General features: G+C 33.2%; 1 protein-coding gene across 6 annotated transcripts in view; it reads left to right on the top strand.

Annotated features, from left to right (window-relative positions):
- Positions 1 to 26250, top strand: part of LOC126770157 (protein outspread) — a 242345-nt gene that overhangs the window by 67137 nt on the left and 148958 nt on the right. For all 6 annotated transcript variants that reach the window (XM_050489355.1, XM_050489357.1, XM_050489354.1 and 3 more), the window contains exon 2: positions 21734 to 21814. In XM_050489355.1, coding sequence (XP_050345312.1) covers positions 21734 to 21814 — 81 coding nt within the window. The remainder of the gene's footprint in view (positions 1 to 21733; positions 21815 to 26250) is intronic.

The following is a 26250-nucleotide window of genomic DNA, read 5'->3' as shown; positions in this document are numbered from 1 at the left end:
GAAATTAGTTAATCGTGGGAAACTTATGTGTAGGGTCTCAAATCTACGCTAGTATAATGGTACCATATTGATAACTAATATTAACGTTTTTCACAAACATTTTTAAACGAAACACTCACATTATACCTTTTATCCATTGCCTTTTTAGCGCATACATACATAATTTTGTTTTCTAAATGTCTGCAGAATTGTACTTTTTTTTCAATTTTGATTGATCATCATTCGCCTAGAAAAAATTAACGCAAGCAGTCGAAGTATGTAAAAAGATTGATTGGATAACATTTTACGATCCTGACATTTATACAAGTCGATATTTTTTCATAGCATATAATTGTTACTAAAAAATTATATTAAGAAAATATGTATGTATGTTTTCTAAATTAGTATTTAAAATCACGGATCATATAACTCTGTTTCCTAATTGCGCTTATTATAAAGAATGAATGAATCTCTAAACAGTGAAGACACGAAGCGATTTCAAAGGATCGCGTTATTTTTCGTGACGTGCGCGCAGCGTAGGTAAATGGACGGCTAATTGTAGCCTGAGGTCGGGACGAGAAAAAATTATACTGTATCAAGTGTCCATTGTGGCGTACGTTACGGTATATCACATATGGCGTATAAATACATACAACCATTTCATCGTGAAAGATATAGTTTTGTGACAAGTTGTTCGCTGGGACTAGAGATAAATTATATAAAAATCTTTAATATAAAATATCTCAAATGATAAATTTAGAATATTTATAAATGTGTATATACATATAATATAAATGAAGTGATATTTGTGCATATAAATATTATAAAGAATTATAGCGGACCACTCTAATATTAACCCAAGCATTTATAAATGTCCCATTGCTGGGCTGAGGTATCTTGGCTCGAGGAGAAGGTGTGGAACTTAATCCACCGCGCTACTCCAATATATGTTTGTAGATGTAACAGTACACAAAACATGCAGTTGAATTATAAACACAAATGAAGCACGTGTATATATAGTGGTGCTTTCCAGACAGGGTTCGAATCACTGGGCCACATCTGTATATACAGTCATATATAAATGTAATATAACTATAGATAACAAAATCGTTAGCTGTAGGTGGTGATGGAGCCGCTCTCAAGACTGCTTGTTTTGAGCAACATTACAACGAACCCTCAACGTAATTTTCTTAATACCCCACTCAATACTGGATCCCTTATATATTTTTTTCATTTGGGATCCTTGGGAGCATTCAATACGGCATCCTTCAATACTTAGACCAAGTATCACTGTCGCCACCATAAAACTCACACACCACATGCTACCATAAAACTTATATATATGTAAATGTTAATAGTATAAACGTTTAACATTTTAAAAAGATATTTAATATCTATGTGACTTTATAGAATAACGACTTGTCTTCAATATTGTTATGAAGTTTGTATAAAAAATTAGCTGTCAAATTTCTTGCTGATACTTTTTGCCGAAAACCGGTAGTCCGCATTCCGTACTGGGTTGCTTCACGATTCATTGATCTAATACTTGTAAAACTGATTGCTTCGTTGGTCTAATGGCTAGATATAAGGCGGCAGATCCCGAGGTTCTGGGTTAAAATCCCAAGTCGGGGCAGAAAAAGTTGTTGAATTTTTCAGTCCAAGATTCTCGATAGCAGCCCGGAGTCTGGAAGTTGGAATTGTGTACACTCACATATCTCAGAAAGTACGTAATTCCTTTGGTCCTGTTTTAATGTCATTTTATAAGATTAAACGTAGCCAAAAGTAATATAAATATATGTTGGTTTTGTATGTATTGAGTATATATAAATAAGTAAAGAAACAAGAATGTTTTATATTTATTGAAATGTACTCCTACATACAATGTTGTATGTGTGCGTGTCTAATCAATTCCCATTTAACATCGACACCGTTAATAAAAATGACCTGAAAATGTAAGATAAAGGCACAAATTAATTACTACGTTAACCTAAAACTTTCGGGTCGCGTTTAAAGAAAAACGCGTTTTACTGGTGGTAGGGCTTTGTGCAAGCTCGTCTGGGTAGGTACCACCCACTCATCAGATATTCTACCGCAAAACAGCAATACTTGATATTGTTGTGTTCCGGTTTGAAGGGTGAGTGAGCCAGTGTAATTACAGACACAAGGGACATAAAATCTTAGTTCCCAAGGTTGGTGGCGCATTGGGTATAACCGATGGTTGACATTTCTTACAATGCCAATGTCTAAGGGCGTTTGGTGACCACTTACCATCAGGTGGCTCATATGCTTTTTTTTTTTATAGAATAGAAAGGTGGACGAGCATATGGGTCCTATTCTATCTCCACTCGTCCACCTATTCTATAAAAAAAAAAAAAAAACAGTGAAGATTCGATACTTGCTAAAATGCGATGCAAACCAGCCGTAATAAATTAATTTGATTTTGTTTATTTTGTATTGGACGACCCAGATAAAAAGGCAAAAGGTAATATTATCGTTGCACAAGATTAAATTTTCATTTACAATTACGCTTTACGTAACCGTAACTATAATTTTTAATTACATAAATGACGTTAGATACGATGCTTTTTGCTCGACATCACTGAAATATTTGTCGCGTTTTAGTAACGACTATACGAAAGCAGCTTTGAATTTTTTCTTAATCGTCGGTGAACGAAACTCGTTTTTATGATATTTTAATCTAGTGGCTATAATCGCTTGGACATATTTTGAATTATTGCGTTTTATGTGTGGGTTATGTTACGGTCTAAGTGGTGGATGAGAATATGCAATTTCTTAGAAGTTTAGGAGGCACCTTAAACGCTTCGTTGCAGCTATTAGTAGTATCTCTTTGAATTCCTCGTGTATGCACCATTCACTCGGTTGTTAATACTATGAGAAAAATAACAAGTTCAATTACTACTGTTTGTCGTATGACGACGTCTAATGGTAAGTGGTAACCACGACCTATTGACATGGACAAGAAGATATATGACCTTCTTTCTGAGAAAATCAAATCCGGTATATATGACGAAGTGCTCGAAATAAATGAGCGATATAGTTTGACTCATCGAATTCACAATAAGTAACGAAAATGACAATAATGATATGCATAGCGAAAACATCGGTCGCCGCGGTATTGGCTACATAATCACTTACTTGAATATTCAGTAAGCACCACTTGTGGTTAGTCTAAACAGACGTAAACAGTCGTGAGTATCAATTTTTAGAAGTATGTAAGTATTAATAGCATATTAACCATTTAAATGTAATATTTGTATTGAATATGTAGGTAATAATAGGCCTTTTAAGGCCTGAGGTTTAAAGACTTTAGGTACTAAGAGTCAAAGTAGTACGTACTGACAGATACCAATAAAAAATACGGCATAACAGATAAAATGACACAATGATTAAACTAATAATAAAATGCGTAATATTTGTATTAAAAAAAATCTTGGCAGCTTAGAAAACAAGAAGCCGTTATAAAAATGAATATTTAAAATTTCGAACGCGCCAAATATGGCGCGGAAACGGCACGCTCGCGTACCGCAGTAGGCCAGCGAACATTCCGATGTGTGATTTCATAGTCGAATAGCTATGTAGACATGCGGCGAAAATCGTTGAGGCATGCTCAGTGTCCCTCCAGCTCAATATTCATAACGGGCTACCATTGTTTCCCGCCTTTACCAATGTCACGTAGACATCGGCGCCATATTGAAAGGAACGTGCTACAACGCACCCAGAATTACTGGACCCCTGAACTACTGTAAGGCTAAAGGTTTTATTTATTAATTTCATCAGCGGGAGCTCATCATGAATTGGAGGTTTTCATGACCCAGAGAAAATTATGAATGTATGTTTTCAAAGTACCGTAGCGCATTAGAATCAGGGTCTAATAGTGTGGCAGCGTTGTCATACATTTTAATTTTTTTTTGACAGTTTAAAAGAATACATTCAAGTTTTCTCTTAATAAGCATATTCAGCTATTATATATGATGAGATAAATATTTACATATTGGCTCAATATATTATATAGTCTCAAGAAATAAATCGTTAGTTTTTAATGAAGCAGTTTTATTAGATAATTCAAACCAGTTCAATTTCTGACAAAATTAAAATCACAGTTTATGCAATAATCATAATAAACAAAATTTTATATTTCTTATTACGAAATCATCTATTTAGAGCGTAACCACCTGCGACTTAAACACGACTTGCATTTCATTAATTATAATTTTAATTGGTAATTCAAAATGCAAACAAAAAATGATGTAACACTATTATTTTTATTACGAAATCTAACATATTATCTGTAAGGACTGATTACAATATAATTTAGCTTAAACATCCGTTAGGCGACCTTGTATAGACACGCTTTACATAGTTTAATGAACAAAAACACTTTATCCCTGTAAACGTGATTGTACCTAAGAGTATGCACTGTTTTACTGCCCGCCATAAATTACTCTTAACAATGATGAACAAGCCAGATAAGTGAGTAACAAGTTTGACCTCGAACTGCTCAAAGCTGGTTTCAGATATTTTTTCCACATATTTGATTAATGAATAGTTTCCTTAAAATCAAAGCAATATTCTAAGGCATGACACAAATAAAAATTCGAATTCACTTTGTAAATACGTGCTCGCAAAAATGCTATTAATTTGTCGATCAAAATTCTGGCATCAGCTTCGAAACATTGAGTTTGTTTTCGACGATCAATTTTAGCAAAACACGTACTTGATTCAACTCCATATGCTAACGTCCCACAAACCTGACCCATTTATATCAAATTCGCATAAAGCTCTAAATATAAGGCAGATACGAATCACCGTTGACTCATGTGACACAAATCCAACTGCCTCCGTTCATCAAGAAAGTTTATTTATAGCTCGCACAATAACAGTTTTTATGTGCTCGTAAAAAAAAACACATCGATTATTTCGTGGTCGTAAATCATCAAGCAAAACCTAGTTTGACTTGAGCTGCTGTTTATGTCCTGGTTCAATTGCCAGCGAATAACGAGCATAGATGTTATCGTCGCTGACTACAATCTTGGAATCAACGCGGAACCTGTTTAGAAAAATGATAAGCAAAAGCTTCTAGTTCTTCCATCAACATAAGTTTCAACGCTAAATGTTTGCCTTTCGAATTTCCATTTGCATTATCTTATTCAATTACATTTCCTGTACCTATTAAATTTTTTACTCATACTTATTGTATAAGTTTTTTTTTTGTAATATCTATTAAAGTATGTTAAGGATTTCATGATAATATAAAAAGTGGTTACGCTGTTATGTAACCTCTACATTCTTATTCGTTTTTTAAATTATTTAATGGTTCTTTTAATGCGGTCAGTTAGCACTTAGGGACCAAAACTAGAAACATGCCATATTCAGGATTCCCTTTTAGGGACCTAGACAAAATAGGCAATTGTAGCCCTTATGTTTCGTTTTACTTGTTTGGTTGTCAATCACAGCTGTTTTATCTCGTAATGGTCTTGTAGATGGAGATATCAAACGAATTATTGTTATCTTTTCGTAAATTTTTATAATAATATATTTGATATTCATCTTTTCTCACTTTATCGTTTGTAAAATATTTATAAAAATAACGTTTTGACAATCATGAATCGATTAATTCTAGTATTATGAATGGAGTTTATTTAATGAAAATCTTGAGACATGTCTTATTAAAATATAGCTTCCGGTTCTCTATTTTCGACAGCTTGATTTAATTAAGACAATTTATCATGCGCATATGTAGTGTCATATTATTTATGTGTCAAATGAGTTGCAGAGTACGCGGGCATATTCGCTCGGATTTATTATATTGAAATATTATATTTATTTGAATGATATAATTTTTGTGCATAATAAGTATCTAATATGCTGACACGGGTTCTATGGTTATATAACTTTCTCATTGCGAGATTTACTAAAATTGCCGATACTTTTGTACCGTAAATACACATATAGCCAAGAAATGTTTGCTGAAAATAGTATTAAATGTCCGATTGCAACATATGTCATGAACAGACGGCATGTAATAATTTATTTGATGTTAAGCTGGAATATTCTTTGTAATTATCGTTAAATATATACTGCCATAGTATTATCTTCGAGACAGATGTTGCTCCCAAAGGTCGAGCATTAACAAATATGCATTAAGATGACAATCAAGAGTCTGTATCATGTCCTCATAATAAAAAAAAAACAATAAAATTGATTAAGAACATACTTTATGTTTCAATTCAAAATACCACTTACGTTGAAAATAAAACAATTTTAAGTACGTTCAGCTCAGTATTCATGTCCTATTTTTGTAAGGACTTATTTCATATCACACTCGAGGAACATTTAAAATCATCTTGGGCTGAATTTTGATCTTGGTGACACGCTATTTTGATACGTTAAAACTTAACGATTGCATTCTGCGGCAAGTTCGAGTAAGTTGTTATAGAATATCTCTAGCGGTAACATAAGTGAAAAATGATTGCAATTTGTATTGCAATTTCGTATTAATAAACCCACTTAAATTTGACCCGGAGAGTGATCTCCTATCTCCTATATATAAAAGAAAAAAAGCAAATTTTATAACATTAAAAAAAAGATGATGTGGCTGACATCATCTGCGCCAGTAAATATTTTAGTGAATAAACTCACAAACACACGAACTAGTACACCATTAATCTAGTTACATTAGCAGTAACCGGGGAACTAGTTTCTAGAATAATATTGGGAACGAGTTATAGGCAGAAATAAAAAATATCATATCCGTTTAAATGGATCAATGTGTCAGGTGGTTAAGAAAAAAACTAGCATCTTTCAAATTATATAAATATGTATATAAAAATAACCAGCCGGCACGTACCATTGTTAGTACGAGACTTGACCAAGTTGTCTTGGTCTTGTCTATCAACACAGTGACATATTTTAAAATGTATTATTTCATTCCAAAAATAACATCGCGTTTAACCCATTATTTGATGTGGCTTAGCGATTAGAACACTTGAATCTTAACCGAAGTTTCGGGATAGACCCCGGTCAAGCAACACTGAATTTTCATGTGCTTAATTTGTGTTTATTATTCATTTCATGTGTGTGAGAATGAAAACATCGTGAGTGAACTTGCATGTTTCGGATGAAATTTTGCCTCATGCTTATCCACAAGCAATAAAGTGAAATAAACTCCAAATCTTCTCGAAAGTAGAGGAACCATTACTCCAGCAGTGGGACATTTACAAGCTTACTTTACTTTATTCTCATAACTATCCCCTTACAATTAAAAGCAACTTAACAAAGAATCGAATTAAATCTCATTATTAGCTTAAGACGAACATTATAATTGTTGACTTGCTTATTTAATGAGATGAAATGTAGTTTGATTTTAGATGTTAAAGCAAAACAGAACGATACGAATCAAGTAGCGGTGTGAGCGTAGGGCTTCGATTGAATTGTAAACGACTGGCACGTACTACTTTAATAAACAATCATCTCGTCGCCAATTTTTTTCTGTAACCATAATTTATAATAGGACAATTTAAAGGCAAGGACAGAACAGAATGCAACGAAACATTTGTTATTTTATGAAAAAGCCCGAGATAAATGGCCAGCGGTGACCATTAAAATTCCCGCTCGTGTGTCTTCTATTTAAAGACTATTGGTAGTACTTTTATACAATATGTTGTAAAAATAAACTTTTAACAATACGATCTTCCTTGTGTTTTTATCGTTATTAGTAAATTACAGGATATAAGATTATTTAGGTTATTTAGTATTTTTGTATTCAATCTGAATGCAATTTTATTTCAAGCAATAACAAAATCCTCAAGAGTCGTTTGTAATCCAACCAATTCCTGCCATTGAATCATCATAAAAACAAGTCTTTCCTGTATATTGTAGATCCTTGATCTATCCCTCATTTGTCCTTCTCTAATCAATAGCGTTTGTGATGGCTGTCTCTTTCCAAACCCGCCAGACGAGTTGGTCGAAGGTGCGGGTGAGAAACAGCAAGAACCTATGATTATAAGGTAATCATCGTTACCCCACAGAACTGGTAATGGTCTGGAATCCGTCACACCTACTTAAACAATGTATCCCACGCCTTAGACCATCTCGTTTGTTACGTACATTACATAATGTTCGAATACCTCACTTTTGTTTTCACGACTGGATCTAATCTTTACGATTGTTGCGGTATACGAATTATCATTGTTTTTTCATTGATCGCGTATTGTTTTTTAATAAGAATTTATCTGTTTATAGTCAATAACTTTTTACACCTTACGTAACATCATAAAGAATTACTTTCACCAAATATATTTTGTTTTTATCTGTGAAAATTTGAGAAAGAGGAACTTGTTTATGCTTTTCTCGAATTATACCTTAAAATAAGTTAATAAATTACAATATTAAACTTCATAAGTTAATTGATGTTGAACTTGTCATTTAAAATATTAACATAGAGATACTATAAAACCTACTTGATCACTCGCACAATATATCAACATTATAACCAGCACTTGCAAGATTGAATTAAGGAACATTAGTCATCCCAAGCCTTGGATGCCGTCGGTTTGATTACATCCGACGTTCCTACAGATTGGGTGCAGAGGTCGAGATCCTGAATGTGATGCAGTGTAATGGATAGTCAGTGACGTGATGAATGTAGGTGATCAGGTGGAGATCAAGTTCTTATCAATCCAAGTCAATCTGATAATAAACGATCGAATTGTCTCTTTTCTACATCCCATATGCTAAATATCCCTTTTTTAACTTCGTTGCTCTCTATTTGAATTATGTATGTTTAATACCGCTGAAACTTCCTAGTGCAAAAAAATTTAGGCACAGGCAAAGGAATTAATCTTAGCGCGCAATGATTTAGCTTTTTATATCAAATTAATTTATTAGTTACTTAGATTTAGAAAAGGATTCTTCTTAAAGGAAGAAGATTTTAGTCCAGCTACTTGTATAAAAACATAGACGTAAAAGTAATGTTCAATGTATTTCAATTAATCAATAAAAATATATGAATATGGCATTTTAACGATAGAAAAGAAATTACTTTGAGCACTTAAACATCAAACGACTGGCAATTAATAAGTCTTTTTGAAAAAAGAAACCATCATCAAAGAATTACAGACAATTTGGACTTTGTTGTACGGTAGTAAAGTCGATATTAATCTAGCAATCATTGTTCAGTGGTAATTTCTATTGACGTAGAAAGTGACAACAATTGTATGTGGAAAGTCAGGTGGGTGTTTTAACGGAATGGAAAACGGTGAAAACCCGTCGTCATTGTTTGCTATAGTCCTCGTTTTTCATACGAAAACTGGACGGTTACTCGCGTATTTGCATACAATCGCTTGGAAAATGACGGTCGTAATGGATGGACGTTGTAAGCTGGAGGTTTAATATTTATTGTTTCATTATTCGGTAGAATGGATGATAATCGTTTCAAATTTGAAAATGGAATTTATCAGATTCGTTTATATAATCATAAAAAAAAATTAAATCAATGGATAATATATACCTAAATTTTGCCTGCCTTATCGACAGAGTAGCACCGCTTTTAGGAACTGACAGGGTGCTATGCGCCCTCCGACATTGATTGGACGAGTTTTCTTCGTCTACCTTCATTTTACTTATAATGGCGTTGTTTCTACTATAATGCGAACACATTACACCAAACAACTACGAACCCGAACCGCATTGACATTGTTCGAACAACTTATAAAATTATATAAATATAATGATAACACTGTCTAATAATGTATTCTTATATACGCATGAAATTATGTGCTAACAAATGTACGCCATTAATGTTATTTACTTCTATTTTATTAATTATGTTTTGTTGTTTTGAAATTATATTAAGTATCATTATTGATTAAACTATGGAATGCTTCCTGTATGTAACGTTCAAATGAAAAAACTTACTTCAAGGTGATTTGTCAAAATATTTTCGTATCTGTCGAATGCCAGTGTCAGTTTATGTAATGTGTTTATGTTGAGATAGCTGTTTCGACGCCTTGGATTATTAATTACTGGCTTCTAGCCTCGGCCTTGTTTGCATGGTATGCTTGAGTCAGAACTATCCGATTTGCAATCTCTGGTCTAGTGGTCTCCTCGCTAGTCAGTAAGGCCGCAGGTAATGAGGTCCTACTTTCAATTCGGGGGTCGGATGTCCGACGATAAATTTTTAGTAGTCTTAAAAGTATTCACACTGCTGGGTATAAGAAAGCCAGTAAAGTTGAATTTATTTAATTACATAACACTAAGGTGTAAATAGTTCTCGTAGTATATGATACAAAAATATTTAAACTATACACCCTCTTTATACTAGCTCAAGTCTACGATTAATATTATTACGCACATCTAAAACCAGTGTCATCAAACGAATTGCAAAAACCTTTTAACCCTGGTGAAAATTCAAATTTAGAAGATAATATACTTATATATTTTTTAAACTTTGTTTAATACTCTATGTTAGTTAAAAAAAACTAGTTATTTTTAATTAATATTATTTTAAGTGTTACTAGCGCAATTACCCATCCCGACTCTTGGCCTATTGTCGTCCTCAAGCCTAATCGTAAACCTAATCGTAATGCTTGTGTTACGATTAATTGGAGGGGTAAATAAAAAACTAACTTAATTAGTAATTCCTTTAAAAAGAAATGGTCATTGCTTTTTAAATTTTGAACATGACATTATTCAAGCACAATTTAAGTATAAAATATTAATAATTATATTTAATAAACCTGTTGACCTGCTTTCGACACTTAAAATCAAATTACTCGACGAGGCTTCCTAGACCTTCTAGTGTACAAGGTGAGCTTGACTGCTAGTTAAACGTAAATTAACTCATTGAATGATACTTGGTTGATCATTTGTTTATTGGTGAATTTTTCTATATATTGTTGTGCAATATTTCAAAATAAATACACTTACACATATTCTTGTTGATATTTACTATAGAATTTAAAATTGACTTTCTATAAAGTTCTTATGAGAAAACATATTGTACATATTCATTTTTTTACACAAAAAGGGGCAGCGAATACAGATTATTTTATAACCTAGCGATGAGTACCTGATTGTAAAAATATATATAATAATTGTTGAAATTAAATGGTACAAAGCAAATTTTAATGATTGTTATGTCTATCTCTATTATGAATAAAGATATATTGTTATTATTATTATTAAATATTTCATTATTTGTTTCATCTTTTTTCTTATGTATAACATCAGATAAACATAGACAGTTGATACAGATAAACTAAATGACTAGGCTTTTAATTTCAAAGCAATCTCGTGACACTTAAACGCCCTTGCCTTGAATGGTTACGATTGAAACATTTAAATTCTTGGAACTCTAATAGTTTTTTGATTTCTCAGAAACAAAAACAAATGATACTAATTTTTTATAACATTATTTGGCTTATGCGGAATACGAATGAAATCAGCAGAATCCTCGATGTATATCGGTTCGATTCCGATTCGGTTCGAAAATGCAGCATACAACAAATGTTCCCTTCAAACCCATCCCTTATTTTTTGAACACCTTTAATATAATCTTATTTAATATTATTTTTTCAATTGTCAATTATCCAATGTATAACTTGGTCTTATTTAGAGATAAAAATGGTCTGTCAAAATACGGTCCCAACGTCTCAATCCGATCGATACTAAGCTCGTACTAAATGATCTGTGATTAGCCAAGCTTCTTACGGTCGCGTCCCACAATGCCTGCTCTTGATCTCCAATAGATGAGATGCTTTTGATAACCCGAGATGAATATTTTATGTCAGTTAAGTATGTATGTTAATGCTTCGCTAATGTTTCTTGTATTAGCTTTGAGAAAGTGTAATGAAGATATTTAGTTGTCCATTAGTTTTTGTTGGACAGATAATATATTGTGGTCGGTTTGTGTCTTTTTTATCTGTATTTGTTTTTTTCATAATCCTCCAGTTTTGCAATAAGTACCTTGAAATAGTTACTTAAGCCACGAAACAATTAAATAAATGAAATAATTTATTAAATTTGGTGGATTTGCGGCTATATATATAATAGGGCATATTGTACTAGGTAGAAATATTTTATTATTATTTTTTAAGTTGAATTTTTGCTACACACCGAAAATATTGAATGATATTTTTATTTTAAAACAAAAAAAATATCCCATATTTCTTTACATGTAACCATTTATGTATCTCTAAAATGTTTTAACAAGACATATGTATATGATCGGGTATATAGAAGTTTAAGTATTAGAAAATATATAATGATTCGAACAAAAAAAACAACAATAATTAGTTAAAGGGTCTTCGTGCAAATCTTGATAATTAAGCGTTCCAACTAAGAAATTTCGTGAAACCACACCAAATTAAGTCTTGACATCACGGGCCTTGGGTTCAATTTCGTGTACATTGCATTAAAGATAAGTCATTGGAAAGTGAAATGGGAGCGCACCTGACTTTGCTTTCTTTACGTCGCGGTGTTCTTTTTGATTCAGTGAGAGTGGTCTAGATACGATAATTGTGCCGGTAGCGATTCCGTGACGAGCCCGGCCCGACCTCCCGCCGGTACCACGGGTTTTCGTCTCTTTGGTAACCTTTCCTCAACTCGAACAGCCCAAACTAGTTTCGATAAATGAGTACATAAAGCTGTTCCCATGTATGTATGTGAAACGATTCAATGAGACTGTTATCTGTAGATTTATCGAAGTGCCAAACACAGAGTAATCCTTTATCAGAAAATCAGCTTACAATTTTTGTATTTTTTGTAATCTGTCCCATTGAACAAAAAGGAATGATTATGAAGAATGCATTCTATGCATCATTATTTATGTTTATGACGAGAACCATTGATAGCGAATTTTCAAACGTTTATCGACTATTTGTCGAAAGTCGTGATTCGATATCGCAGACATTGACGCGTTTTTGCAGTTCTCCGAACAATTTGATATCGCAACGTCGTTCAACGCTTCGTGAAAGTGACATCTTTATTGATATTTCTATTATACACGATATCTTTTATTTTCGATTCAAATCTGTTATTGTTTTGTTTTACGTTTCTCTTCATGAGAACGTTTGTCGGTGTCATTGTCAATTGAGATGCTTATTAATAGCTGCGCTTGCCTCATTAAAAGTTACAGGTTTTTCAACACTTGTATTTGTTACAATGTTTTGTATGTCACTATCAATATTAAGTTCATCTTTATTGAAGTCCTATGATTCTTTGCATGATATTTCTTCAAAATTTCGATATACTATGATATTGATACCATGACAATTGTGATTATCGTTGAAATATTGTATCGGACGCTTTAAATCGGTCGCTGATATTGACGCTTTATAACGCTACAAATCACTCGTAAGAAATACACCCAAATTTACACTCTAAAGCTTATCTCACACTGACTCCCTGTTAAGGAGCTTTCATCCTAACGGTTAAACTTTCTCCATAAATCCTCGCGCCATGTAAGGCCCGTTTGAACCGATGAATGATTAATCCGTAGCTAGACTCGTGCGCAGACTCCTCGGCGCCCGCTATCGCGCATCGGTTGCGCGCGCGCCGACGAAAGTGCAAGTCGCCCAGTTCCCACGACCACCCCGTACTCGTGGATCGATATGAATCCGATATTTATACTTTCGCAAAATCGATACGCTTATCGATATTATTCTCATGTCATGTCGTCTGAAAATCCAAGAACTATTTATTAATCAAGTTCTTTTCGTATCGTTAAGACGTAATGTATATTCTGATTTTATTATAAAAGTGTTATCGTAATGTGGTCTTTTAAATATTTATCAATGTTAGAGCTACCTTATCTAAATTGATACTGTGGAACGAATTGATAATGGGATGCGTGAGGCCGATTAAACGATGCGTCAACAGTGTATCAATAAAATATATATATTTTTAATGGCTACCAATTTTTTGACCTTGAATTATTATTTTGATTTTTTATTGAATAGGTTGGCGGACGAGCATATGGGCCACCTGATGGTAAGTGGTCACCAACGCCCATAGACATTAGAATTGTAAGAAATGTTAAGCATCGCTTACATCGCCAATGTGCCACCAACCTTCGGAACTACGATGTTATGTCCCATGTGCCTGTAATTACACTGACTTACTCAGCCTTCAAACCGGAACACAACAATATGAAGTACTGATGTTTTGCGGTAAAATATCTGATGAGTGGGTGGTACCTACCCAGACGAGCTTGCACAAAGCCCTACCACCAGTAAATTTATATTGGCTTCCACGTTAAATTTATAATTAATTATATATTTAACTGAAATGCTTGAAAGGATATTTTGTTATTTATTTTTAAATTGGATTCGATGAGATGAGCAAATGTCGTCTCACTTCCTGTGGTATTTATTGCTAAACATCTTTCATATATAATATATTATAATACAGAATAATAAGAAATATAATTAATGGGATAAAGGCAAGGAAATAATGACGAAGATAGGACTTGTGCGTGGTTACCAGTGTAATGTGTTGTATTTTATTTTAGTTCTATTTTGCTCTCGGTAACAACGCGCAGAAAAAGTATTCAAAAAGATGCGTATTTTTTTTTCAATTCTAAACAGCATTCGCTCTGTATCGTTTGATATAAAAAAGTGATTATATACAAATCAGCATCTATTTGAAGAATTTCCGAAATATACTTTTGTTGTTTTTTTGTAAAAATATGTACATTTATTATTATTAGGTTGTTACTGTGAATCTGCAATATATAGTTAGTCGCAATAGGCGTCGCCGGGACTAGCGGGGTCCTCAGTACCCTGGTAATCCCCCCTAGTGAATGGAGGCCTGCATAGGCAGTCTGGGCGTCAGAGCGTCACGGTAGCATGCGCCAGCGATCCCGTGGCGCCCCTTGTTAAGACGGAAAGGGTAGGGTTGTTAGTGGGTATTACGATGTTCGGGGCGCACTTAGCGCCACTGTTTTCGTGAGGGAAACGCGCAATATATTTTTCCAGTGAGAAAAAAATATATAGTCTTGAATGAAGTTTTTCTTATTCTTACATGTATTTATGGTAATGTGTTAATCCGTAATCCAGTCTTGTGGATCCAAGAAGTCCATATATATATATAAGTTTATGTCAACCAATTCCACATAAGCCATCACTTCAATAGATTTACTAATGATCAGACACAAGAGGGTTTACATTGTGCTTTTAAAATCCGATCGAGCAACTAATTCGAATTTCAAACGATCAAGTTCCCTGGTAAAAACTTACAGAAAAGTATTGACAAGAAACAGCTTCTTACACGTATTGTTGCATAAATAGACGGTCCAGTGGGTCTTATCAGCAGCGGATATTTTGCATAGATGACTTAAATTACCATGCCTCGAACGCGCTCCGTAAAATTGAACTTTATGTTATTGATCATAAAGTTTATTGTTGAAACGTGCCTGTAAATTTTGCAATGCTCTTTAAGCTACGTGTAGACTGCCAGTCTGTTTTGATTGACTTGTAAGCTGAAGCTCCTGGATTTCCGGCTTCCGCATCTAGTAACATCCTGTCAACTTCGTCAACATATAAAGAAATTGTATTTTTTTAATAACAATTGTATTTTGTGTTGTATACCAAAGGAACTAATTTGGTTTTGATTTGATTAATATATACTATCGTTTGTGATGAGCCAGATGAATGTATAAAGAGGATTGAAAAGATTAATAAGTAAATTTATATTCTATTTTTTTATTGAATAGCAAGGCGAACGAGCATATGGGCCACCTGATGGTAAGTGGTCACCAACGCCCATAGACATTGGTATTGTAAGAAATGTTAACCATCGCTTACATCACCAATGCGCCACCAACCTTGGGAACTAAGATGTTATGTCCCTTGTGCCTGTAATTGCACTGGCTCACTCACCCTTCAAACCGAAACACAACAATACCAATTACTGCTGTTTTGCGGTAGAATATCTGATGAATGGGTGGTACCTGTCCAGACGAGCTTGCACAAAGCTCTACCACCAGTATGATGTTATGAAGTCAATTGAAATAAGTCTGTTTGTCATACATGTAAAGTTCAATTACAATATTGCGACAGAACATAAGAATCCTTCATTTCCGCAATATAACTTTACATTTTCAAGACATACAAAAACTATCTAATAACTATTGGAATACTTTTTTTAATTTAATATGAACAGTAGCTATTTTTAATTTTTTTAGTATATATATATATATTTAAGGTTTTTCGGAATACTTCATTTTATATCAAAACGACTTTTGCACGTAGCCTGTGTTAAAACGCTGTCTTTCATGGTTTTTTTATGAAATAGGTAGCGACACTGGAACTCTTTACCACCTGATGCTAAGTGGCGTACAGAGCCAATGCTCCACCAACCTTGGAAACTAAGATGTTATGTCCCAGGCACAGTTATACTGGCACATTCTCCTTCAAACCGGAACACAGCAATACTAAATATTGCTATTTCACGGTAGAACATCTGATGAGTGGTGGTGGTGGTGATACGTATCCAAGCGGGCGGTTCAACTAAAATATCCAAAACAGCTCTTTCATCGTCTGATTTGAAATATTCAGTACAATGAAGTGAATAAAAATTTAACCATAAACTGTTATATAACATACTCTGCTATTGGACTTCGGTCGAGGGTTCATTTCGCACCGGAATATACACAATGGTCAGTCTTTGCTTGGTATCAACAGTTCATAGTGAATGCAAGGATGTATGTACATAGCTTTACTGTTAGACCTTACTGATCGTTGATGCGTTATGTTTACAACAATGTAACATTTTCTATATTCGTGTAGGGACGTCCAGCAAGTTGTCGCTCGTAAATCAATTGTTTTTTAGGACAACCGTGTAACCATAAAGAGTTACGGATGTTTTATTACCTACTATTGTGCTATGTTTGTTTTTAATCTTACGTTCGTAGATATACACGAAATGAACTTGTATTTGCGAAAAATTATTTGACATCTGAAAAAGTAATGTTTTGCAATAGTGAAAGTGATGTTCTCACTCTCTTGTAATCTTAATTATTGATATTATTATGCCATATGTTGTTGCCACGTTCTGAAGAAGTTCACGATTCAAATTATCTAGGCCCTAGAGAAAAAAAATTGATTGGCAGCATTCCACAAACAGAAGTTTAGAAATGTTATTTTAATTTATCTTTTATAAATCATAACAAATATGTATGTTTGTGTTCTTTTCACTATATTTTTAAAATCATTGCATAAAAAATAAGTTTAATTGCTTTTTGATATTTGTGATAAATAACAAATCTAAATTTACAGTTTGAAATTGAAATGATGCTTCAATTATACTATTTTTTCACTCATAATTCATAGAGAGTGTTTTTACAATCTATAGTTCGAATAATTGAATCAAAATTTATTGACTAATGATGCTGCATAAATTTCATAATGTATTATTTTCTTATATACATTATGTAACTAACTGTAAATAATAATCATCTGTTTGTAAATGCAAAAATTCAATTTACGATTCAATAAAGTGTCTGTTGCTATTAAAATTAATAGACAACCAATGCCGTAAGCGTGAAATGTTGTTGCCATGATATGATATTTCAAGCGCTCGTGTAGCGCTGTATATTAACCGATACATAAATATAGAAGCTATTGTCGCTTTAATTCTATATGAACACATGGAAATTACTATTAATAATTATTTACATTGAGATCTTGAATTATATAATTAAATGTAACTAATGTACACGTAATGCAATAAAGTAGAATGTTATATATATTTCGTTTCAATTGGAAACGGTACAAAAACAAATTTCAAATATCGTCATGATACAAATTTAATATTAATAAAGAGCCACCGGTTTCGAATGTAGATTCTTCCGAGAATAACAAGAAATTTTATGTTTACTTATTTTCAATAAAAAGTACATGGAACAATGTTATTAATAATAATCATCATATTCAGCCCACATTAATCCACTGCTGGACATAGGCCTCCTCACAGGCGCGCCATTTCTGCCGGTCCTGTGCTAGTCGCATCCATTGAGCACCCGCCATTTTTCTAAAATCGATAATAATATATAATTATATTTAAGTATTCTGTGTAGACATTAAATAATACGATAAATATAATTTGCAATATGAGACGAATATTTCTTTAATTTGTTCGCTGTAGCATTTTCCGCTAGGTCCCTTTCATATTGTTTCCCTGACATGAGAGGAGGCCAATGTGTCAACGCATGTCGCGTCCCATAAAAGGGCCTGTCCCCGTTCCCATGGAGCCAGTGTCAGTGGTTACCTCAACCATGAGCTATTTCCATACATAATCACGACTACTAATATAATCTGTAAAATATTTAAAATAAATAAACGCTGTACATGGCTATTAAAAAATAAAAAGGACACAAATACAATCGCCCATACCTCTATGGCCCATATATGGTACTGAAATATAGCATATATAGCGTCGAACAATCGTCAAATGTATAAAATAATCTTTACTTATCGTAAAACTTATCGATTTTAAAACAAGAAATCAAATATTATAACAACAAATATAAGAGTCACGATAATATTAAACTTACGACACTAAAATATTTATATATTATGTAGCACTGTAAAGCGCTTCTGGTGTTAAGGGCCTCACGCGGGTGATAGCGATCTAGCGACGCACGCGCAACCGATTCGATACGCACAGTATTCGTATTGTCGCCGTAATGGCGTGTACGGTGGTAACGGTACCACGCGACCGGTTGGGGACCCTGACATAGATATTATAAGGGAAGCTATTGAACTGTTATGTGAATATTTCTAGAGACAATCTATACGTATAGAAACGCCTTCGTGTCGGCACGTAAAATATTAAAATATGTTAATCTTTGTAAATACTTTCTAAGAACAGACTCAAACACCGTTATTAAGTTTTTGCAGTTTTGAATATTTAATATAGAAGTATAAAAACGCATTTTCAAATGAAATCGCGTTGGTAGATATTTTATAAATTTTCGAGCATTTCGATTTCAAACTGATCGGAAACTGATCTGCGTTGACATCATGACTGTTAAGATTAGAGTAAGGTCGATTGTAATGCGACCGAAACTTCAAGTGAAAACAGTTCTGCATTCTTAGAAATTAATAAATTTTCACAGTTGAACTAAAAATGAAATTGAAAAACGACGATTCCAATTAATGAATTGACTTTTATTCAATGATTATTTTCCTGTAAGTAAATATGTATATGGTATCACATTGCTCGCTATCATTACAACGGTGCTCCTGTAGTCGAAGCTTGGACGCTTAAATTCGCATTATCTGATGACGATGACACACGCGAACGTGTCGACGGCCTCACAAAACCTTTGTACCTCACAAAAAGATCGGTCAAGTTCAGTCGCACAGTCGCGCTGACCGCTGAAGATATTTTTAAAATGTTTTATGGCTGCTGGTATTATAATTCTGCTGCCTTGGCTTTTAGTTCAATTCGAAAATTTTACTTGTTGCGATGCAATTTTAATTTCAAAAGTTTCGGCTCTAAAACTTCCTAATGCTGTTAATGTACTCTTCGAAATAAATCAAATCGAGCAGTTCTATCAATCAAATCAAATTTCAAAATATGCTGTTGAATGATCAGGTCATAATTAATATTTGGAATAAGTGCTATTTTCATTTTGTTCCTATTAGAATATAGGATATCCGAGAACAGGAAGGAATAGCCGAGATCCATATTTAGAGAAAGATACTTAGCACGGACACTTTTCATCGTCGTTATTATACACTTCTAATAATAATCTAGTATGATCTGACAGTTGATTTGGGTTTACGCTGGTTAATCAAATATTAAGTAATGTGAACATGACTGTACTTAGTGACGCAATTTAGGGTCACTGGCCTCCGGTGACATCAGTTCATATGTCCATGAAGGTTTTACTGATTCCAAAACAATTCGCATTAGGATATGAGGTCGAAATCCTTTTGAAAATCTTTTATGTCCGAGATGAAAGAGGAGGCAACAAAAAATGGACACATTTTATCATGGTCATAAGTTTTTGAATTAGTATAAAGAATTTATTGAATAATACTATACTTATGTGCATTTTTTGGTTGTGAAATCATTCATTAGAATTTTATCATGAAGTATGACTATAAATAAAAAATATTTTATTTATACTTGTTATTTAATTATAATGATAAAGCCTTGTGCAATTTCCTTTGTAGAAATCGGAATCACTAGCAGGATATTTGACTGCCAATCCAATAACTTTTTTTTTAATTCGTGTGAAGAACGAATGAGTTAGTACATTCACATATGATAATCCGTTGCATATCCTTTAGATCATTTACTTGATTTTGAAAATCCTTTTATGATCCACAGTTTTAATTGATACATCACTGTTTTTTTTACTCAATTATGATCAAAATTTTCTTTATTTAAGTAGGCACTTACAATCAATTTTGTATGGTCATTTAAATTCGGTCAGCATATGGAATTACAGAGACAAACCACCAGAAAACTCAGTTGTTACTCTTTTCTACCAATTATATTGAATATTGATTGTAATTCTATTGAGAGTAATTCTGAAAATTGGAATCAAACATTTTTTCCCCATAATATCTTGTCTTAAATCATGTGTTGTGGTGAGACGAAGGATTGCCAATATAAATAATGGACGTACTCTCATGGGTAGGTTGTATAGTATTATTGCTATTAGTTAACATTCATTATTTTAATTTCAAGTCATCTACATTTTCGCATAATATAACAGTCCAATAAACACCAATTCCTTCGCGGATTATGGTCCTTAGACGGTTGTTTACTTAAACTGACTAATAATTTTTGATGATAGAAAATTTATGTGATTACAAGAAATATTACAATAATGATTAGAAACTACGTTTGTTTTGTAGTGCCTTATAATTGAACCTATGCCCATTTTAATATAAAATGGTTGAGGCTCATCTTCTAAACGTATAGATGCTCGATGTTGCAGCTTCTTAAATTATTGCGTTTTAGGTATAACTTTATATCAGATTACAAATATGGATGGCGATGCTTAGGCTTAAAATTTATATTAATATCTGATATACCAATTATGATAAGCTGATTGATTTATTTATTAATCTTTTGCATTATTACTTTCCGTCGATAAGCTATATAGATTCAAGTTTTAATCACATTTGGTATCATATTTAAGTGAGCACAACGTTAACGACTCTGACGGAATAGTGTCAGGCAGAATCTGATGAACATTTGTATGAACAAAATCAATACAACATTGTTTATATGATCTCGAAGTACATAAATGGTGTGTATTAATAGCAATGAGTATGAGAACAGTGTAGGTTGGCTTGTTTGCAGACATTGGTCAAAGTTTGCTCTCACCTCAAGAGTTGGTACTTGCTAGCTTCAAGCACCAACGTGCCAACGCCCACGCTTTGATTTAAATTTACTGTTAATTCCTTTATGGTGTGTCAACGTATGATCAACGATGTGAAGGTTGCTTGGTGCAAATATTTCACTGGTGTATTTTGGGTTTGCATCTGTAGTTACGAGTACTTTCGCACTAAGGTGTTGTATTCACAACAAATATAAATGTAGTCACCAGAATTTATTTTTTCATCAGCTCGTCACTGTTTTCGCGCGTAAATTTTGGGCCAACTATTTTTTTTTTAATTGTAAGTTAAATGTGTAGAGTATTAACGGTCTCGAGTTGTACAGCTCAGTATATGATATTCAGCCAATTTAACATTTTCAATTTTCTTTTCAGGCCAGTAGAAAGATATCAAAATGCGGATATCTGTTCGTGGCGCCGGGCTGGGACTTTTCCAATCCGCTCTACAGAACAAAGGTAAGTCAACTAGTTAAAGCCGCAATATACTCGTAATCAAACAGTAATAAAAATAAGAGACTCGCAAGAGACGGACATTTTTTGTCATGAGAAAAATAAAAAATATTAATTCTATCAAAACCTTGCAATACCTTTTTACCATCTTTGATACAAAAAAGGCAAAACATATAAAAAAGCCTTCTAATTATATAATGTAAAGGAACGATACACAAGAACAACAGACATAATTAGACATTAAAAAAAATCTCAAAGTAATAAAGAAGGATAAGGTCACATTGACGTTCAAGAAAACAATAAAACACGTTAGAGTCGATTCGGTTTCGAAGAATCAAATATTTATTGTCGATTTTAAACATATTATACTTGTACGATATGCTAATGTAAGGCCTGTTGCCCTCTGATATTGCAATACAAAGCTAAGGCTTTATTTTAATTCAACAAAAACAAGTGTGGAGCTTTCTTTTTTTCTTTATAATATAGGAAGGTGGACGGGCAGATGAGCCATAATCAATAATGAGCCATAAAACAAATAATTAATAATTATTAACTATTGTAATGTTCCTGTTTATAGGGTGAGTGAGTCTATAGGCATTGTATCTATAGGCACAAGGGACATAACATCTTAGTTCCCAAGATAGGTGGCGTATTGGCGATATAAGCAACGGTTAACATTTCCTGCATCGCCAATGTATAGTTGCAGAGGTGACCAATTGCCCGTCCACCTACCTATAAAAAAAAACAATGCTACGCAGTAGGGCAACACAGTCGCTATATTGTCGTATAGCGCTCCATAGCGTTGTAATCCAGTGGACGATCAATTTCATATTTTTATTTTGAACATCCCATGGACAGAAAGAAAATAAAGATGTTTGATGTATGTTACACACGGTAACCTGTTCTTTCGGTTTCAATCTCACATATATTCAATATGTATGTTAATAAAATTATTTTGTAAATTATTAAAGAATCTTTTTTTTTTTCAAATATATGTTATGAACGAATGACTGGATTTTTAATGCCAATTTTTTGATGTTATAAATTTTGATTCTGTTTTATTCTTACATAATATTATAAATGTGAAAGTGAATTTGTATGTTTGTCCTGCTTTCACACTTTAACGTACTAACCGACTTGTGAAATGTGGCGCACGCACTGTATATACACAAAAATATACGAAGATTAATCTCATCAGATATTCTTCCGCAAAACAGCAGTACTTGGTATTATTGTGTTCCTATTTGAAGGGTGAGTGAGCCAGTGTAATAAAACAGGCACAGGGGACACATCTTATTTCCCAAGGTTGGTGGCGCATTGGCGATGTAAGCAATGGTTAAAATTTCTTACAATGTCGATGGGCGTTGGTGACCACATACCATCAGGTAGCCCATATGCCTACGCCTACCTATACTATAATTAAAAAAAAAACATTTATTGAGTATAATAGTAATTGAGTCTAATACACTGCTGTCGAAAGTAATAATATTGCTAATCAATACATGTACATTTAATCAATACGCTTCTGATAATTTTTATTCATTATCAGTAATAACAGGAAAAGATATACAAAGACTCGTTTTGTTCCATAAATACTTTTGAGTAAAGTTGAATTCTGCGTAATCGAAAATATTGTTACCAAGTGATCAAATATAATAATTAATATTAATCAAGTGACGTGAGCCGTTATAAAAAAATCGCCACACCCAAGTAATTAGGCTGACATGTCCGTGTTGCCTGTAACAATATGTACGTGGTGAATTGACAGCTTGTGATGTTGCCGCATAAAAAAAAAACAATTATGTAATTCGTTGAAAATTTTATTTAATGTATTTCCAAACACAATTTTTTGAATATATTAATATTATATAATCAATTCTAAAAATTAAAAAAGACCCAAGTTTTAATTTATATTTTAAGAATATAATTTTAAACTGTACATTTAGTACACAAATAAATAAAAAACAAGTTCTTGTATAGTTTGAGTCTGTTTTGTACAGTTTGAAGTGGAATTGACTTTTTTTTTGTTAAAAAGTAAAGTAATGCGTGTTGATGGATACTCATTTGGCGGAATTTCAGTGAAATTAGGCACAAGCAGATTTCCTCACGATGATTTTATTCACCGCCGAGCACGAAAAATTTCAAAAACACAAATTAAACAAGTAAAATCAATGGTGCTTGCCTAGGTGAACCCGCGGTTATCGGTTGAGATTCACGCGTTCTAACCACTGGACCATATCGACTTTGAATCGACGAGACTTTTTGGTATATTCAATAGTAATTTTGTGCAATTATATAGCTTTGATACATACGTATTTGTACAGATAATTAATAATTGGATATGATTTTTTATACTTCGTGGAACTTATTAAATCTAATGTTATTATTGCTTTTTGATTATTGCCGTAACATTATTACTTTATACAAAAAATAAATCCTGTTTTATAGCAGTATGTCGGCTGTTCAATTGACTCTGGTCGTTTAAGTAACAGAAACGTAAATATATATCGATCGAGCTTATTTACGAGTAAATGCACACGAGGTTTACGAATCTTATCCGCACGAAATATTGTTATATTATTATGCAAACGATTGAAAAAAGAAAGAATCGAATACGAAATGTCTCGGCGGCTACGATAAAATCCGACGGGGGGCCGTTTTCCGGCGCCAAAACGTGTCAAAAAGATGCGCGGGGGACTCGAGGCGCAAATTAAAGATGGCGGACCTTGACAGTAAGTATTAATCACGAGAGTTCGAATCGAATTTTGCGTTATCAATTCACTTGTCAGGAACAAGGGAATGGTTGTTTTGTTTTTATTAACATATGGATTAAGTGTTCAGGCTGATTATGGCTGAGACGATCATCAATTGTGCTTTATTCGTGTAAACAGTTATTGAAGCGAATATCAACGTATAATGTCGAATGGCAAATAGTGCGCTCTCGACTTCGATTGAACTCGATATAAAAATTGAATTTTATGAAATAATAAATAAATATTTGCAGTAAAAAGTTTTTACGTAATTAGCTTAATAATCTTATGTCTTTGTGTGTGTATGTTTAAAAAGCTTTTTTCATTTGACTTTTTTAAACGAAGATAAATTTTAAAATATACAATATATTGCTGGTAATTTTAGTATTAATGTCTGTGTTGAAACGTATAATAGTAATATCGTTTAATGTATGTAAATGATCGAGAAAGTGATTAAAGACGTTCAAAGGAACAAACGCAGCGACAGCCGCCGACATTTGCATAAAGAGGGGGCGTGGCTAGCCGAGTTCTAGATCGATTATATCTAGATGAGTTTCACTGAGCCTGCTATCAGTGTCAATGACTACGTATCCGTTTTATCGTATGTACATAAATATCACTATTGAACGTGATACAGTTTTAAATTGCACATTTAATAGCAAACGTAAAAAAAACATAAATATTGTAGGACCGATAGCTTTTGTGTAATCTGTGTGTTTCTGTTATGTGTTTAGAACACTTAAGTGTGCTTCAAATTTCTTGCTTGAATCTCATAACTCGCCACCCTCCAACTGTCGACGCTTTCAAGACCTGTAGTCAACATTAACGCACTCCAAACCAAATGTTACGCGTGTATTACTTGATATACATCTTCAGCTTCTCGATTTGAGGTGTTAAATGATTGTAAAACGTTATTTATATTTGAAACGAATGCTATTTATTTTCTCCGTTTCGTTTATTTTGTTTAAGTAAATATCAAATACTCGCAACTGCTATAACAATTAAATTCGAATTAACTTCGTGGTAAAAAATTGCAAATCAAATTACAATTACCTCGCCGAAATTATCGTTATTTATTTAAATTATAGTTGTGTTGTAGAACAAGCGCTGAGATAATATCTGTTTAAATGTTAAGCATTCGTGGGGCTAAGTTCGGACCGATTTATCAACGGGTTTGAACTAATCGTGAGTTAAGTTAACTGTCTACTGTTGTATAGCGCGACTTGACGCTTTATAGCGCATTTTTATGCATGTCCATAAAATTCTAAATAATATAATATAATATCCTGGGACATTTTTCACACACGGCCATCTGATCCCAATTTAAGCTTGTATAAAGCTTGTGCTATGGAAACCAGACAACTGATATACTACATATACTACTTTTCTTTTTGTAAATACATACTTATATAGATAATTACACCCAGACTCAGGACAAACAGACATGTTCATGCACACAAATGTCTGTCCTGGGTGGGAATCGAACCCACAACCTTCGGCGTGAAAGGCAAGTGTTCTACCAACCACCCCAACCGGCTCGTCGTTCTAAAAAATATAAGGTTTGTGTTTTATTATGTTTGTTTTGTCTTCATTACGCTCGAACTGTGAAATTCTAATATAATTTGGCATAGAAGTCGACTATGCTTTTGGATAGAGTTTTTAGCTTTCCATAACAAAAATAAATACCACCTG

The sequence above is a fragment of the Nymphalis io genome, chromosome 8 (assembly GCF_905147045.1).
Source record: "Nymphalis io chromosome 8, ilAglIoxx1.1, whole genome shotgun sequence".
Taxonomy (NCBI): Eukaryota; Metazoa; Arthropoda; class Insecta; order Lepidoptera; family Nymphalidae; genus Nymphalis; species Nymphalis io.
Note: the sequence above shows the minus strand (reverse complement) of the source record. Positions and strands in the feature narration are given on the sequence as shown.